General features: G+C 37.6%; 1 protein-coding gene across 1 annotated transcript in view; it reads left to right on the top strand.

The window, feature by feature from the left end:
• Window positions 1–19,548, top strand: part of pappaa (pregnancy-associated plasma protein A, pappalysin 1a) — a 102,654-nt gene that overhangs the window by 19,980 nt on the left and 63,126 nt on the right. The window contains exons 8-10 of the mRNA XM_081366194.1: window positions 4,537–5,035; window positions 16,351–16,479; window positions 17,564–17,655. Coding sequence (XP_081222320.1) covers window positions 4,537–5,035; window positions 16,351–16,479; window positions 17,564–17,655 — 720 coding nt within the window. The remainder of the gene's footprint in view (window positions 1–4,536; window positions 5,036–16,350; window positions 16,480–17,563; window positions 17,656–19,548) is intronic.

The following is a 19,548-nucleotide window of genomic DNA, read 5'->3' on the forward strand; positions in this document are numbered from 1 at the left end:
CAGCATCATTACTCCAGTCTTCAGTGTCACATGATCCTTCTGAAATCATTCTAATATGATGATTTGATGCAGTTTTTTATTTATTTATTAATATCAATGTTGAAAACATTGTTTTTGTGCTGCTGAAAACCATGATACACTAAAAAAAGTTTAGGCTAAGATAAAAAAATAAAAAAAGAGAGAGAGAAACAATACTTTTATTCAGCTAGGATGCATTAAAGTGGCCTAAAAAGACATTTTTAAAGTTATAAAAATTTCTATTTCAAATGAATGCTGTTAATTAAAAAGAATTCTGAATTCTGTTTCCACATCAATTTTAAGCAACAAAAATTGTTTTCAACATTGATAATCATAAGAAGCATTATCAATAATTGAGCACCAATAAAAAATGATAATAACTCAGCACGAAAATAAAATTAGAATGATTTATGAAGGATGATGTGACACTGAAGACTGGAGTAATTATGCTGGAAATTCAGCTTTGAGCACAGGAATGTAGTAAAATAGGGAACAGTGTAGTGCTATTGTGTTTGACTATTTTTATCAAAGAAATGCAGTCTTGGTGAGCATTAAAGACTTAATTATTAAGATATTATATCGTAATTATTTCAAACGTTTGACTGGTAGTACATATTTTGCTTGTCTGTGTTTTTGTGGACATTGTGTGGTCATCATCACGCTAAGGGTTTTGTACTACTTCTGTGGTTAGTGGAGTAATTGTTATAATTGATGTTAGTATACGGTAGAATTTGGCAGATCTTTTAAGATTTGTACCATACAAAAATAAAAAAGGTGGCAATCGGGAAACATGCTGTAACTATCACACCACATTGGGGGTGTGCATCACAGTTTAAAAACATTTCACTTCCTGTTGCCAGTAGGTGGCACACACCCATGTGATCAGCCCCTGCGAACAAACATACAGCAAATGTCTGAACTAAATCATAGAAGATATACGACTTTTACTATTTTCCTTTTTTGTTGTTAGACATGTTGAGTCTTCTGGCTCAAATACAGTAACTGTTAAACAGTCTTTAATTGAGTCTTTGATCTCATTCAAGACTCAACATTTTAAACAATAAAAAGAATCTAAACTGACAAAAGTATTCTTTAATAATGACTATACATATACAGTACCAGTCAAATTTTTAATGTTTTTGAAAGAAGTCTCTTATGCTCATCAAGCCTGCCTGTTTTTTTTTTCAAAAAAACAAAAAACAAAAAAAAGTACAGTAATATTATGAAATATTATTACAATTTATGGTTCTCTTTTTTAATATACTTTAAAATGCAATTTATTTTTGTGATGCAAAGCTGAATTTTCATCAGCAAGTACTCCAGTCTTTGGTGTCTTATGATCCTTCAGAAATCATTCTAATATGATGATTTATGATCAATGTTGGAAACAGTTGTGCTGCTTAATATTTTTTTTATAACTTGAGATACTTTTTTCAGGATTATTTGATGAATAAAAAGTTAAAAAGAACTGTATTTATTTAGAATAGAAATATTTTGTAACAATATACACTACCGTTCAAAAGTTTGGGAACAAAAACTATTTTTTTTTTTAAGAAATTAGTACTTTAATTCAACAAGGATGCGTTAAATTGATAAAAGGTGATGGTAACGATTTATATTGTTAGAAATGTTTTTATTTTGAATAAATGCTGTTTTTATGAATAAATGCTGTTAACGTTTTACTCATCAATGAATCCTGAAAAAAGTATTCCAAAAAAATATATTAAACAGCACAACTGTTTCCATCATTGATAATAACTGAGTATCAAATCATCATATTAGAATGATTTCTGAAGGATCATAAGACACCAAAGACTGGAGTACTTGCTGATGAAAATTCAGCTTTGCATCACAAAAATAAATTACATTTTAAAATATATTAAAAAAGAGAACCATTATTTTAAATTGTAATAATATTTCATAATATTACTGTTTTTTTTTTTTTTTTTTTTTTTTTAACTGTAGGCTTGATGAGCATAAGAGACTTCTTTTAAAAACATTAAAAATTGTAATGTTTCCAAACATTTGACTGGTACTGTATATATCTCCAAATATAATACCTTATAAAAGGAAGTAATTATGTCTGAAAACATTGTTTTCAGCAGCAAGGTATTGTACAACCCTGTTTAAATGTAGGGCTATATTAGTTGGCAATCTAGTGGTTATAATATGGTATTACATTTGATTTATTATGTTGACCAAGTTTGGTGGTGAAGGCATGAATCCCCCTAAGAGTATTTTAAAGTTCTCGACATGTGCTTTTCAAACTATCCCAAATCCATTTTCTCTTCAGTTTTAGATATCTCTTAGTACATTGTTATAGGAAATGCAAAGTAGAAATGTTGACTTGGCAACTGGCTAAAATAAAATGTTTATGTATATATATATGTTTATGTTCAGTTATTTCACTTTAATGGCAATGAAAATTACCTAATAATTGTCATGAAAGTAAAATTATTGAACCTAAATATACGAGCTTGATAAAAATGCTCATTTTAGAAGAAAATTTCAGATGGCACTTTTGCATCTGAAGTCTTCATATATATATACTTGTTTAAGTAATAAAATCTTTAAGTTTATATTTCTTTATATTATTTATATATCTATATATTACTTTACTTCAGTTAACTTTTATTTGATCTCAAGTGAAGAATAAGGGTGTTTATTTATGGCTTTAATTTGAGTTTATAATCCTGGTCACTATCAGTCACATGGCTCCAGGAAATATGCAGCTCACTTCAGTCAGAATCTGTTTACTGTTTATCAGTATCATTTACTCAGCTTGACCTCAGCTGTTTTCACTAGTCTTTTTCCATCATCGTACTGAAGCAAACCTGTGCTCACAGTTCAATGCACCGCAATTACCTTAAGCGGGATGTTTTCAGCCATATAACGCCACCCCCCCCCCCACCCCACCTTCCCTTTTTTTCCATGAATGAGCACTTTCCTAGACAAGCTAATACCCTGATGGTATTAGCTAATCAAGTGAAAATGCAAGGCACTAATTCATGGGCGAATTGTCAGGTCACCTTGAAAATCATCCCACCGCTGCTGTGGCGGCTGAACCCTGACTTGAATACCTCCGGGACAGGGTTATTAGTCCACCATGGAGTCATTTAGATAAAAGATGACAGTTATTCAACTTGTGAAATGACTACCTGATGAATACATTCATTACAGCCGTTTAGGCACTCTTTTTTAAATGTGCTTGCAAGAAGATATGCTCCCATCTTGAAAAGTTCTGTGGCCGGTCAAATGCAGCGTAAGCAAGGTTAGAACGTAAACCTGCGGTATCGAAGACATTTTTATTGTATGTTTACTTCTATTCTGGCCACACACATACTCACAATAATAAACGTGTTGAGATGATGTGGCCTGGAAAGCCAAAAAACTCAGTGCTCAGTTGATTAAACACTGGAATTTTGTGCACTGCCCAGAAATGAGGTTAGCAAATGGAGTTTGCTGTTTCCAGTTTGGAAGTGCACAAAGGAAAAGCAGGAGAACACACTGTCTACAGTGCCCTGGCTTCTCCCCACATTTGATGAATGTTGGGGTACGTCACTCCCCGTAAAATGAGTTGCTGTTGACTCCAAATATGGCTGGACTGCAGCACATGAGAGGTAATTGCCAGGCTGAGATCGAAAGCCTTGTGCGGGCCTCATCCTCAGGTCGCTCGGTTTTCTGGTTCTTGCCACAGAAACGAGAGAGAATGTGGAGGAGAAATGGACAGACAAGATTTAACAACATGCATCAAGTGTGTGACTGTGTTTCTCATTGTGCATGACTCCTTTTTCTGCTGTACCTTATGATTTATTGTTCCTGCTCCACTTCAGATACTGCACAGTACTGGGATACTGGTCTTATTTTATTGATAATATGATGCAATGTTTCCTTGAAATGTTTACTACATCAGCTCTGCACACTGTCAGAAAACATCTGCAACAACTGAACCTTTAGGGGTACAGTAACTTGTCACTGGGGTAGTACCTTTAAAAATACAACTATGTACCTTGTCAACCCCTGGAAGGTCCATTTCAGTACTACTATGAACTTTTAAGGGTAAATAAGGAACAAAGTTGACCTTTTAAGGGTACTACCACATTGACAAGATGTCATACGTCTAAAGGTATACTTTTTTGCATACTTCTAAGACTGGATTCATTTAATTTTTTTATTCAATATTTGTATGCAATAGGAAGCGATCATATCCATGAAATTTAAGGCTCTCTGTTTGCTAAAGCTTGGCTTGGGGGCCGTAGAGTTATTATTCTTGTTTGAAAAACTGGTTCATATCCTTCGCTGAACAAGAAATCGGGAAGCCTCAAGTTAATCCCCTTCTACAAGAACAAAAGAATTCCTTAATTTTTTTATCTGTATCGTGAACAGTAGCCTTTCCTGTCATTAACTGGTAAAGGAATATTGTAAAAGAGACAGCGTACCACAAGTTAAAACTCTCTCAAACTGAACATTGATTTGAAATACTCTAATTGATTTTAATGCAATTGATGCATTTCTTAGGACCACCAGATGTGGAGCAGGCATGCGAGCCCAGCGTCCGCACGTGGAGTCCGCATAACGGCATGGATCTGCGCATGGTGCCGCCTCCCTGCCCTCTGCAAGGCTGCATGTTACAGCTGGAGTTTGCTCATCCGGTTATCCCTGATTCGCTCACGGTGTGGGTGACCTTCTCATCCCAGGAGGAAACAGTTCTGCCTGCCATCCACAATATCATCTTATTGACTATAAGTGGCAACAACCTGTCTCTGGGTCCCAGCAATTTGTTCTGCGACACACCACTGACCATCAAGCTGGATGTGCACGAGAAGGTGTACGGAGTGCAGTTTTTCACCATGGAGCAACATTTGGAAATTGATGCTACTCTGCTCACGTCCAAACCTGACTGTCCTCTGTGTCGAGAATGCGAGCCGCTGCTCTATCGGCTCCTACGGCAGCCGCCGTTCATGCACGCGCCCAACGGCATCATCCTGAGGGACTCGATGCGGAAATACGTGGATAGGTGAGTCTTTTGGATTCAATAATGCTGTAACAAATTGCTCACTTACACCTGATGAATTAATGAAGGTTGACCTTACTGTGAAGATGGTAACAGTTCTTTGAAAAAAAATATTGCTTTATTCCTGGTTAATTCTTTTCTGTCATTACATGATTTTAGGTCCTGGCTAGCATTTAGATACTCTTGTCCTGCCAGAAAAAAGTCGTATTGACTTTGGAACTTGTCTTCGATTTGGAACTGTTTTACCATAGAACAAAAGTAACGTAATTCAAAGTTGGAGTGTGAAATGTGCCTGGTCAGTATAAGGCACAGCAAATCCCTGCTCAAATATTGCGGTGTGTCTCTGTACTTTTTCAATTCTCGAAAGAAGCCAAGAGAAACAAAGAGAAGGATGCAGCTGCTGGTTGATTTCAGTCCAGCGCCTGGCTTCAGAATGCCAGTTAACATGCTCTGCCGTCTTGAGGTTGTTCTGGCCTCGACTGGGCACCTCTGGTTTGGGCAGTATTACACTAACGCTTCCCCGTTTAAGGCCAGATACTGGGTCTCTGGTCAGCGTTTCTGTATTGGCCACTTCTGGATGCATGTGAACTTAAGGGTTTACACATATAGTAGCACAACGTTCCAGAGTGTTTCCAATAGTTGTGGAAAATGTGCAGGTCCAAGATTTATCTACTACCAGCATTGATTATCTTTGCACAGACAATTTTTTCAGTAATGCTGACCCTTCTATTTCCTTTTGTTTTGGTTTTTTTGTGAGCAACAAAGTGCAGAATGTTTTCTGCACACCTGCATCCAATTTTATAGTAGAGGAGATAGGGGATGGTTGTAACATGGGGTTAGTTGTAATACTGTTGGTTTACTGTAGAAATTCATCACTCCAAATGAATCCAAACCAAATGTAGTACCTTAAACTTTGCATTAATTTACATGTGCATCACATCTATTCCGAACAAAACATCTTGCATCAGTTGTCGCATTCAGAAACGGAGAAAGCCACTTAATTTCATCTGTCACTGCAACTAACCTCAAGCATGACAGCAGTTTTTGCCTCGATTATATGTTAGAAAAGCTTATTTAGCAAATATTCAGTTTCTTCCACTGACCAAATCTTTCCACCTGCAGCAACGTTAAATACCTAGTATAAACACATGCAACTCAGCATGGTGCAGGCTTGCAGATGCATCTAATAGGCACTTTTTCCCACTTTTTCCACCTTAAAGGATTTTTTTTTCTTCGCTACACTGTAGCTGAATAAAGCAGACATGTTTTTGATCTGAGGTAGGTAAGGTTTTGGCTCAAGTAAACTGTGGTCAACTCACAGCTGGCTTTGAGAGTCTGTTTTCTGAGTGACGTTGATTCTGAGATCTGAATCAATTATAATCACTTTTTCTGAGTTCCCATGCTGAATGCATTCATTACCTCAGCTCTGATCCAAGAGAGATATTGATCTTTGGTAAATATGTTCTGACACCTCTACCTAATTTGGGTCACCCATGTCTCTCTCACTTGGCACTCGCTCGTTAATTTGAATAGAAAGCCTTCGGTTTTGGATTTATGTAATGTGGAACGTTAAAGTCTGTTCAGAAATATGAGAGTAGGGTTGAAGTAAATCACTCTTGGGTTGACCCTGCATGTGTGTGACACTGGCCTTCAGAACTCCCCCAGCCATCTGCTATTCCCCTTCCTGACCTGGCCCTCTTTGCTCTCATGGCTTCAAAGGGCACCCCTGCTTTGAGCTGACAGGACCCCCCTGCCAATGAGAAAGAGGCCAAGACAACTGGCCAACTCATCCGCTTTAGGGGCCCCAGCCTCCTGGAACCAGGTCCCCCTTGGTCTAAGACTCTCACCTCATGACACGGTTGTGTCAAGTCCACTGGTTATGGCATTCCAGAAGCTCCACCCTCCAACCAGTTAATAATGCAATGATTACATTGGTTTGAAGTTGTGCCCCCTAGTCTTTAATCTCACTGGGAAATTGCTTTATCCAGCTTACAGGATAAGTACATTTAATAGGAAATTGCATGGAGGCCAACTGACATTTCTAGATTTTGGAGAGTAAGTCAACTCTAGATCCACTAGGTCTTTTGGAACAAGGTTATTTCATAACCACTTCTGTAGGCAACTTTCACGTTCTCACGTTTCCTTGAAGATCCTCCTAACTCCTAATTGGTTTCGGACCAAAACGTTCCAAGAATTTGGCCTAGATTATATGTAAACCAGTTGCAAGTTGCATAGGGAATGTGCATGCGCTATACACCGCTGTAGAGCTTTTGACGTCATAGCCGACCGCAGTAATCCCTGTTTACCCGAAGTCATGTTCCGAAGGAAGATTTGCACTGTGGAAATGTTGGAGTTTCTCTCTAAATTCACCACTATAAGTTGATCTCCTTTATATGTGATTGACATAATTTATCAACCAGGACAACTAGGGATAACCCAACTAATGATTTATCTTCGTTGGTGCATTCACTTTATTACTGTAGTATTATCATCCCCAACTGAATCCCTAGAAATACAAGGAAAACCAAATCTTCTGTGGTTTCGGAAATATGACTGCATGCGGGCACTGGTGGAACTGGAATTCTTTGAAACGTAGATTGTTTGGTGAGAACTCCTGACAGCCTGGTGAGATGTGGGCATCTCATTTAAGACCCAGAAAACAACTAAACCTTGTCTGTTCTTTTGCAGAAAACCCTTGTGTTGCTTGCGTATGGTGTTTCTCTTGAGGAAGTCACTTGAATAGCTGCTTTCTCTTGTCTTCGAGCACTTCATAAGTCTTGATGTGTTTCTGTGGAAGTCTTCCAACAAGTATCTAAGTCTCTTTTTGGTCAAGAATTCCAGGTTGGCTTTTTATTAAACAAAGTACTGTCTGAATGGGAAGCTTTCCTGAGCATTCTCTTCCTCTCTCATTCTCTCTCCCGTCTATAACTTCAACACAGTTCCTATAAGTTAAACACAGAGAATGCTCTGAGGTGCAAACAGATGGTAGCATCACACATTTAACTGAGTCAGTGTTTGACCGATGAACTGCAAGTGCAATTCTGTTGACATGTTAACTTATTTCACACCATGTCATCAACATATATTTATGCCATAAGCATATTGGCGGGCCTGTTGATCTGTCAAGAGTGTCTGGCTCACATGACATCATACGACATATCATCAGCTGCACCAGTTCAGAACAGTTGAGGATACAATGCATTAATAAGACACAGATGAAGCTCTGTTGAAGGGTGGAGGCTGAGCAGACGATGATGGCATTCTCTGAGACTTCTTTCTTCAACACCTCAGCACATGTGTAACATAGAAAGTCTGGAGGCAGATGTCTTTTTATGCAATAGGAAGTGGAACCTTGTTATCCATAGGGATAGGCATGTTGACTCAGAAGCGAAAGCAATTATCAATTACATAATGATCTGATCATTTTTTAGCTGAAATTTAAAATGCATTTTCCAGTTTGTCAGACAGCACTTCAGCACTGCATACAGTATGTTAACATGTTAACTGCTCAACGCTCTATAGTGTGTATATTTGAGTATTATATATAAAGGGTGTGTTTTTCCTTAGCTTAGTAATGCATTGGTATTAGCACAGTTACATGTTGTTCACTGATCAACGCAACATATACTATAGTCTAGTGGCTGGCCGATATTGATTTTTATAAAAAAAATTATGGCTGATGCCGATATCTTAGAGAGCGGGGAGGCTGATATAAGGTCGATGTATCTGATATCACACTACTGAATTTAAAGATCATAAAAACACATGCATAACAATTGCCAAACAATATTTTACATAATATTTACTAAATTAGAAATAAACAATTTGAAAAATAATTATATGAAAATAATAATTTGAGCTCGATTAAATTTTTTTATCTGTAAGTATTCATACCGTAGATGGTGACTTCTTGATTCTGTAATCACATTATAGTATTTTTCACAATTAAATAAATAAAAAATATGAATAAAAAGGAATATGAATATGCATATGACATAGCGGCCAACTGGATATAGCGCTATAGTTTGAAATCAAGGATTTAAATTTTCGTGTATCATACTGTGAAAGTGCCCTTCAAACAATGTCAAGAGTTGCCTTCCCTAAAATCTATTTTATGTCGTCTTTTCCACACATTTGCTCTGTTTTTACTTAATTTTGTTGTCTTTCCCTTTTTTCCTCATTGCATGAACACTCTTATTTTTGTCCAGACTGAATGTTGACTTGTTGATCTTGGCAGACAATATTAAGGAAGCCTCATTTGAACTTTTGGTCTGGAATAAGGTATATTGTGAAAATCGGTTTGACACGTGCTGTGCTCTGGCCCGACTCATCCCAGAAACCTCATTCAACAACACGTGCTACAGCCTTCATATTGCAACTGGCATCTTGCAGGTTTCGTTTTCACGCCTAAAAGTGTCTGTCAGCTAAACAGGGTTGAGATCAGTGTGCGAAATACCTGTCAATATGCAGTAGGCCTATGACATATTACAATATTTCATGGATGCAAGCCAAGACAATCAGTCTATAGCCTACATGACAACACACACACACACGCACACACTTTTTGATAATCCGATATGCTATAGTATTCGTAAAGCAACATTAAGATGTAATATTTGTCGCTTAAATGCCATGTCATTTTACATTGTGGCCTAACCAGGTGCGATATGACAAGTTCACAGCAAAAATCATTGTCTCTCCTTGAAGTGAAAATATTGTGTCATGAGATAAAAATCACAGCCAATCAGCCTGGCATTCATTTACACACCTGAACATGTTTAAAATAACTTTACTTTGTTCCAGAAAAATGTGGGGTGTTGCAACTATTCTTCATCCCTTTCACAATTTTTTTGAGCACACACAGTATTTGCAGTAAAGATAAAGAGTCATGTAATTGAACATTATTACATTGCTTATTTAAACTAGCATAGACAACTTATACACTGAAGATAACAAGTGACTTTTATATGAACTTTTAATGTGGCATAGATAGCTATCTACTGTAAATCGGAACAGTGGAATATTTATAAACATTCATTGTTATACATGCTCTATTTGTGTATATTGATGATGTATCATGTGACCCTTTCATACACATTGCCCAGGACTTGCAAACTCAAAAACTGCTGTGTTCAAAGAAGTTTTCCCGTTTTAAACCTCTTTCCACGTACTGAAATCTCAGCGTTATGTGTGTACGTGCCTTTTACTGCGTGTTGTGTAATTTGCTTTTCTCTGTGCAAGTATTATTTGTGTTTTCTGTTTCATTTAATGGGACTTTCACAGACGTTTTTCCCTTTTCCAAAACACAGGAAAATTGCAGCTTAAACCTCTTGCCGGTGTCATTCATGTCAAGTGCTAATTTGAATGATTTGTTTAGCCTCTTATTAAACGTTACTGCTTCCCTGCCCATTAGAACAGGCACCTTATAACTCTGCTGATGGCAGCACAAACACACTTGGCCTCAGGTGAACCTGCGGCGTTCGTAATAAACGTAATATCCGTGGCACTCTGGTAATTTGGCAGTGTTGTTTTGTTAATCAGCAGAGATGTGCTTGCGTTTCTCTCTGGGAACGTGTCCAACGTAAATGCAAATAATGAAGGCTTTGTGTATTTTCCTCTCGCTCATGTTGGCTCTTTTATTAATGACCTGTGTAGGTGTAGTTTTGGAGATGGAAAGCTGAGAGACTTGGGGTTCCTGTCTAGTAGTTAATACACATGCTGTTTTGTAGCTTTGTGGGTGGGTTGTAGTTTACAATATTAGTGGATATGAGTGTAGAAAAAAATGTAGATGGATGTTTTGTGTGCATGGCTTTCTTTGTCTTTCTAGTGGTCGGATTTGTTTAGATTTTAAGAAATTACTAAGGGGTACAACAGTTTATCTGTTTATGATTGCTAAAGAAAGTCACAGATGTGTGTATATTTGTTGACTGTTTAACAATGGCGTTGAGTGCCCCCTCTTTCCCTTGTTTAAAGAAGTGCATTTAATTGTATTAAATGTGCACTTGAAGTTCGGTCTTTTTTTAAAAGTAAGCTAAAGTGTGCTTCTCTTTCACAAGGGCCCACAGAGACCTGAGCTTGGGCTCTTTTCTCTTGGTTCCTGTGAAGGGCCTGCAGTAAATCTTGGCATCTACTAAGTAGCATAGAGGAGAGGTTATCTACTTTCAATCACTTCATACAGTTTTACTGAGCAAATACAGATGTCCTCCAAGACTCATTTGAGGTGGACAGCCCTCCAGAAGAAGTGTTGAAGATGCGACTTGTGCTTGTTTACAGGTGTCCTCAGAGGCTGTTGGTCTGGCCTGTTTTGCTGGTTATCAGCCGCCACAGTCGTTCACCTCCAGAACGCCGTGACCCTTTCCTCAAAGCCCAGTGCTTACTGAGCAAGTTTTGGTTACATTGTCTCAGCACAACTTCATCCCTCCTGACATCCCACATGGTTTAGCTTGAGTATAGATCCACTTTCCTCTTCAGACTGACACAAGATCAGATGTCTCTTATCTCTGATCTCAACCACCACCAGCTGATGGTTCAAAGTGATAGCTCACGTGCTTAGAATCAGCACTAAACCAGCACTACAAGTTCTCAGGGTGTAGAAGGAGCAAGGTCGGATTGACAGAATTCATGTAGTGTAAACTCTGATGCCTTAGCATCCTAAACCTGACTTTTTCAGCAAGGAATGATCAGAATGCTGTAATTGACCACTGTTAGGAAGTGTCTGAGCTATGCTAGAAGCTATTTGCACTTGTATTGTGCATTAGGTGGACACCTTAAAGCAGGGGTGTCCAATCCTGCTCCTGATGGGCCACTGTCCAGGAGAGTTTAGCTCCAACCCCAATTAAACACACCTGAACCAGCAATACAGTGCAAACAGTCGGACGAACAGTGGCACAGTGCTCATTCAGTAAATGCACAGCTAAACAGAAGTGTTTTGAGTCTGGATTTGAATGTGAGACTGTAGGAGCACATCTGATCTCTTCTGGAAGCTGGTTCCAGCATAATAGCTAAAAGCAGACCCTTCTTGCTTAGAACCCTTGGTATTTCCAGCTGATGTGATAATAATGATCTGAGTGATCTGTTGGGTTTATATTCAGTGAGCATATCTGCAATGTATTGAGGTCCTAGGCCATTGAATGATTTATGTGACATCTCATTTTCGAGGGGACCTCAAGAAAAACATACTTCACATACATACATACTTACATACTAACATAACAAAGACAAAAGCTCTCCACCACACCAAAACCACCCATATATTCCCCAGTCCAACCATTAGATATTAGACAATAAACAGTTAAGGTCATTCACGTAGACAATTGAGGGAACAAAAAATATATCAAGCATGAAGAGAACAGTTGCAGCTTGTATGCAAATAATTAAGAAGAGACATCTTAAACTAGTGATCAATGCATTGGCACAGGGAGTCAATGGGGCTGTAATCGTTAGGCGATAGGGCTAAGTAAATCTGTGTGTCGTCTGCATTGCTGTGGTAGATCTGTGTGCCGTCTGCATTGCTGTGGTAGATCTGTGTGCCGTCTGCATAGCTGTGGTAGATCTGTGTGCCGTCTGCATAGCTGTGGTAAGAGATTTGGTTCTCTCTCATTATTTGGCTCATTGGGAGCATATACAGGTTGAACAGGAGTGGCGCAAGAGTTGGGCCTTGAGGGACTCCGCATGTCATGGATGTCCACTCAGACTTATGGTCTCCTATACTCACATAATAACCTCTCCCTCCTAAGACAGATGCAGGGTCGTAAATGCCACACAGCACAAACAAATGGCATAGTTTTAGGGATTATTTGGTTTTATGCTGTGCCAACTTAAGGTACCAGAATAACTAAAAAAAATGCCCCTGCACAATTAAACAAAATCTATTACAACTGTTGTGATTAAAGAGAAATGTGAAATTAAATGAAAAGTGTAGAGTGTGGTATTGCATTTAGATCTGCTTATGTTGCATCAAATTTCTTTTTACGATTTTTTTTTTGTGCAGCTTTGATCATTATAACCAATTACATGCGTATCTGCCGATGAAGACATTTTTGTTCAGAGTCACTCTCGTGAAGAACACTGTAGAATAAAGTGTTACCAAATTTTCTTCTAAAACGTACTCCAATGATCACTGTTTTATGTAGCTAGTTCAGTCATGAAACTCTAGGGGGTGCAGGCTGATCGGTCCTTTACCTGCAATCTGCAAGCAATCACATCATTACTGGATGGCAGAAGCTGATCCTTTCAGCCAATGAGATTGCTTGCTCAAAATGTTAATAGTCTGGTTCACTGGTTGTCAGCTTGTCCTGCAGCGGTTCCACTGAAAACCCCTCCACCTCCCCCAGCTCCACCTGCCTAAATCTGTTTTTTTTTTTTAGATTATGGTTTTATGGCTATTAGCTGTAGCAATAATCAACAGCAGCAGCAGAGTAGCAGAACTAGTCCGCCAAGGCCAAATACATTAAGATTGTGTTCCCACTTGGTATGTTTGTTTAGATTAGTGGTTCTCAACGGGGGCGGTACCGCCCCCCAGGGGGCGTTCAGAGAACAACGGGGGGCGTTGGAAGCAAGATTTTTGAAAGGGGGGCGTTCAGGTGTTAATGGGGGGTGTTCACAAGTTTAAATATGTAACGCAAATTTTTGTTCATTTACTTTTATTCATTTTAAGCATTTAGTAGTTGTAATAAACACTGGAAGTGGGCTATTTAAAAAGTGTTAGGACTATGTTTTTGTTAAATTATGTTGTAAAACATATGCGCAGAGTGTGATATCATATTGTGTGCATCTATGGTGCGCGTGAAAGAATACCTCAGCAGCGCTCAAAAAAAAAAAAAAAAACATTCGTCCGCACCCGCTCTGACCGCAAGTGTTGTAGGTAGGCACTAGGCATGTTTTTTGTGTTCATTTCTATTGCATTACGATTGAAAGCAGTATCAATAATGTAAAAAATATGATGTGCAGTCAAGTTCGGGTGTGTGTATATGTGAGTGTTCTCACCGCGCGCGCTTGCTGTGATTCGAGGAGTTTTGACGAGTTGTATTTTGACGACTTGATATTATTTCTTATTCAAAAGTTTAGAATGCCTAACATTCTAAAATCTTCCAGTTTTATGCGACATGTAGCCTATCGTTACTTTTGCAACGACTCTATTATTTTTCCAGTCATAGACCAGCGCTCAAGCACTGACTAGAATCCAGCGCTGACAAGAATCAGCAATCACGATCTCAAAAATGTGTTTGGCGCTGACAACAATCCGTACAGTACTAGAATCAAAGGTATGGAAAGTTGATAAGCCATTAAATTTGTATTGACTTAAGAAACACATATTTTTTCAAATATTTTAAATAAATCATGTTCCCATTCACTCTGGCGACGAATTTTAAAATTAATTGAACTATATTCTATTTATAAGGTAAAACTTTTACATTTTTAGGCATTAACTAATTCAAATCCCAAATGCCAAAATGTTTTCTTTGTTCACCAAGTAATTTACTGCAGGCATTATTGTTAACTCACAAGACAGTAAGGAGAAAATGACAATTTGATGGATAATTAAAATATATTCTGCAATCACATTTTGGTAATGTATTCATTCCGCCATCACATCTGAGTAGGAAACACTGCTTGGGTAGTTTCAAGATATACAAATAATTAATAATACAATAATAATGTAATTGTTCATATGTGTTTATTCTTGTTAAAAGATTTTTTTTACTGATTATGAACACAAATTAATCACAACAAACCCAATTAATTGTAATTGTATTAATTATACCATTGAAGAAAACAAGCTGATACCATGGTATTTTAGGCCTACAATTCTAAAATAATTTTTCATGAAAAATCAAGATTGTATTTATTTATTTTTCGAAAGTAAGGTTAATTTAAGCAGCTTCTTGCAATACTCTCCTAAATGCGTAAAAAAATAAAAAAAAGTGCAAACATTACCGCTTTAATGACCATCCTTTATATTTCAGTGCATTTGTTCTACAATATATGGCTATTACTGTCATGGGATTAATTTTATAACTATTATTATGTAGTAGTGTAATGTAGACAGACACAACTAAAAGAGGTTTGAATTTTTCTTTGTACACTGAATATGGATTGGCACTTTTAATTTTGAACTCTCAAAGTGCACCAGATTGATGAATTTAACATTAAAATGCACAAAATTTTCTTACGGGGGGGCATGCCCCCGGACCCCCCTAGAAGGCCTGACGTCCACTCACCACAGATTTACCAAAATCCTGTGAGAAATACTGGTATTGCTATGTCAATGCAATTTTTTTTGGATGAATCACTGTGGAGTATAGTTCAGTTGTATTAACAAAAGACAATTTTGCACTTATTTCATCTATTAACTCTCACTCATTCCTGCTCGCTCAGTAGTTTGGGGATGGGGGGCGTTCAGGGACCTGGATATTGGAAAGGGGGCGCTGGCCCAAAAAAGGTTGAGAACCACTGGTTTAGATTAAAATTAACCCTGGTGTGATTGCTCTGTTAGTGCGGTTCATTTGAATAAGTGTCAACGCTGCCATCTGAACCCTGGTGCGCATCAAACAAGCGGACCGAGACGCTGAAACGATGGGTCTCGGTCCACTTCCAGATGAAATATGAACACGGACTAAAGACATGTAAACGAACCAAAGACAGGACATGATGTCACAAGATGCGCCCCTAAAAAGGACAGAATGCTCAAGCATACCTGTTTTTTCTCGTCATAGTGGCGATGTTGCCCATCACAGTTCAGTACAGGCATCAGAACCGCGTCTCCTCGCAGTAGATCTTCATGTGTGTGTGACGGAGGGATTGGTTTTAACCACTTTACACATTTTATAAGCTCTCAGCTGGTCAAAATATCATCATATGTAAGCTACGTACAAGTGAAATATACAAATTATACAACCAATCAGGTTGTGAACATATCCCTTTGCCTTTAGGTTTCAGTATATTTAAATTATGGGTTAAAAATGGCAATATGAAAGCTAAGCTGACAAGGACTTACAGTGTAGGCTGAGATACTTACATTAATAATTACATGTTGTATGCCGACTCTGAGCAGCATTAGTCAGTCTGTGTGAATAAACATAAATGCCATGTCAAATGCAGCTTCTGTTCCACCTTTGCAATGTAAAGATTGCTTTTGATGATACAATTTTATTGGTTGCAGGCAGCCTATAGTATTTTGATTTAGTATTTAACTATTTTACATTAAAATAAGTATTTGACATTAAGAAGAATCAGTCCTAGTGACAAATATTGCCACTCAATGCAAAATTACATTCCTGACAGATGTGTGATGTTTTTTTTTTTGCATTTTTCCACAGGGATGTTGAGTATGGTGGTGTGTACACATACCAGGTCCAAACCGTCTCCAGTCGGAGCGAGAGTGAGCCATCACCTCTGTTCACACACCGCCTCGGAGCGCCGTACTGTGGAGACGGTCTCATCCAGAGGTGAGATTGATGGATGCGTTTCCACAGCCTTTAGAGCAATGGTTCTCAAGCTTCATTAGTCGAACTTAATTCTCTTAATTAACTCTTCCCCCACCATTGACGGAAATTTCCTGGTTTTCACTGTTATACGGTAGGGGGGCGCTATTACGCATCTTCTGAAAGAGGACTGATCTCCTGATCAGAAGACATGTGAAGAAGAATCAGAAACAAGCAATAGCATATGTAATCATATGCATTTGTATAAATAACGCAATCATCAACATTAATTAGCATATAAATCAAAACTGCCTAACGTTACTGAATGAAATGTCGCCCCAGGATGAGCTACAGGACTGTGAAGCTTTAGAGGTGTTGATGGACTCGATCTGCTCCATCTGTGTTTCGATCATCGCTCTGAATCCCATCTGGACGTAGTCTTTGACAAAAACAAGATTTTCTCAGCTTTTTGCATAAAAAAAATTCAAGTTTTGATAAAAAAAAGAATGCATAAAAGCTAGAATAAAATATTTTGTTGTTATTGTTGTTTAAAAGCAGAGGGTCTGTTTTTTTATTTCGATAAATTGCATGTTCAGATATGACAACAAAATATTCTGGGGCCCATGACAATTTTGTGAAAATTATCAAAAATGATGGCGCTGGCTGGCGACTTCAAAAAAAAAAAAAAATGCTGGCTGGGAAAGAGTTAATCTAACTTTATTAAAATGCTACAAAAATCATACCAGAACCCCCTCAACTATGATTTTATTAATTAGCGTACAGTTCTTGAAAAATCTGGAATCACAAAATTAATTGTGGTTAAATAGCTTACTTATATCAACTCTCCTAGAATCTGTTAATATATTTTATAGTTATTGGATAGTGTGGGTCCTCCGAGTCAAAAAGATTGAGAACTACTGATTTACAGGATCATCACATTAACCTTGAGGCTCATCCACTGCCTCAACAAAACATTTTAAAGTTGTTGAAAACATACTGTCATATATCTACTGCACGCGGAGGTCCAAGCTTTTAACAACATAGATTTATATCCACCATGGGAAATCATCATTATTATGTTTATTATGTATGCATTGATTTATTTCAGGTCCCAGGGAGAGGAATGTGATGATATGAACACTATGAATGGAGACGGCTGCTCCGGCCACTGTAAGAAGGAGCCGTTCTTTAACTGTATTGGTAAGTGTGGAGAGAAACCGTAAGTGCATCAGCAGCTCATTAGCCATCTGTCAAACGGCTACGACAAAAGTGTGGCACGCTTTTACACGCACTCAATGCTGTACGTCAGTTTTGGTTGACGGTTTTGCGAGATGTGCCACAGTCTCACTCCGGGGGAAAAAGCATCTTTGAGAGCAGCACTTTAGGAGTAATAGCTTAGCTGGGCTCTTTTATTCACTCCCTCCAGAGCCAAAGGTATTTTTTATCGCTAGCATTATGACATCCTTGTAAAATCTGTAAGACATTTAATTCAAAACGAACACACTAACAGATTTGTGAAGGATGCCTTGGCACCTCCTCCTGTTCTGTATTATCATAATAGAAGGCTTTCCGGTTTCTGTTTTTATGGTCGAGTTTGACGAAAGGTTACGTCATTGGAAGACAGCAGTAGGGAAATTTAGTTTACTTTTAGACACAAATGCAAAGCCTATCATAAGTGTAAAATAGACACCAATACTGCTCTTGATACACATCAATGACAACTATTCAGCGCAACAAACACCCGAAAGCAAACGTGTGAGTGGAAGTACTTACTTAATGTATTTCACATTGTTAGTCAATCGCAACAGGGAGTGTTTAGAAATACAGTAAGAAATACAGTCTCCAAAAATTGACTATTTGATCACAACGGCCAGAGAGAGGGTGTTTATGGAAAACGAATGTAACTAATAAAATGGTAAATGTACTACCTTTCAAAAGTCGAGACAAGGCGAGACACGGCAGGCAAAAACGTATTTTTTTCACTGGTCAATTTTGAGATTTTGGGCTGTTTGTCTTCAATAACGTGTCTTCTTTCAGACTTGTGGTGAAAAAAAGTCCAAACTACACATTTAGGTCTTTATTTTACTACACTTTGTCTATTTGCGTCTGTAGATTTCTCCTAAATTCAACAAAAGTTGGCGTTGTAAATCAACATGCCGCTCCGCGATCGCTGTCTGCACCCTGTCATCACATACACCGGTGGAAAGCTCTCTCTCCTGTACAATGCTGTCAGATCCAAATATGGCCATTTCCTTTTTATCAGCAACCAATCGTGAAAGTACAATGGGGCATTTAACTCTAAAAGTGAAATCTCATTGGCTGATGTCAATTTCTGACAACGTGATTCTGTTTCTGTGTGTTTTTGACAGTTTTTGACTGTTCAGTTGAAGGCCATAAATGCTGTTATGAGCTTTGATGTGTTTTAGGTGGTTTGTATTGTTGTTGCTAATGATTTGATAAGATATTGTGTCTGTAAAAAACGGGGCGAAAATTTATTTTTTTATGGCTGTTGACAGTTTTTTATGATTAATGGAGTGATAAAAAGAGATATCCAAAATCCCCTCTGTAAAAACCTTTGACTCTAATATGTCAACAAAATGAAACAAGAATTGTGAATCTGGCTTTATCCAATGTTCAGATTTCTCTTCTGGAAATATATGCAAATTAGCACATATTTAATGAGATAATACCTCATTTGCATATTTAAACTTAAATATTCTAAAAACTTGTAATACAAAAGATATTTGTCTTAATGTCAGTAATCAACTGGGCAATTTTCATGCTGATATCTATTATTATTATTATATATATATATATTTTTTCTATTCATCTGGGGTGTCTCCCCTTAAGTAGGATTTTTTTTTTAAATAAATTAATACTTTTATTCAGAAAGCATGCATTCAATTGACCAAAAGTGACTGTAAAGACATGAAAATGTCAAATAAATGTTGTTCTTTTTAATTTTCTATTTGTCTATTTTCAATATAATTTTCTATTTCTTTTGAAATTTCTAAAATGCATCAGTTTCTACAAAAATATGAGGCAACATTCAGAAATGTTTATTGAGCAGCAAATCAGCAAATCAAAATGATT

This window comes from Scardinius erythrophthalmus (assembly GCF_964197995.2).
Source record: "Scardinius erythrophthalmus genome assembly, chromosome: 5".
NCBI classification, from domain to species: domain Eukaryota; kingdom Metazoa; phylum Chordata; class Actinopteri; order Cypriniformes; family Leuciscidae; genus Scardinius; species Scardinius erythrophthalmus.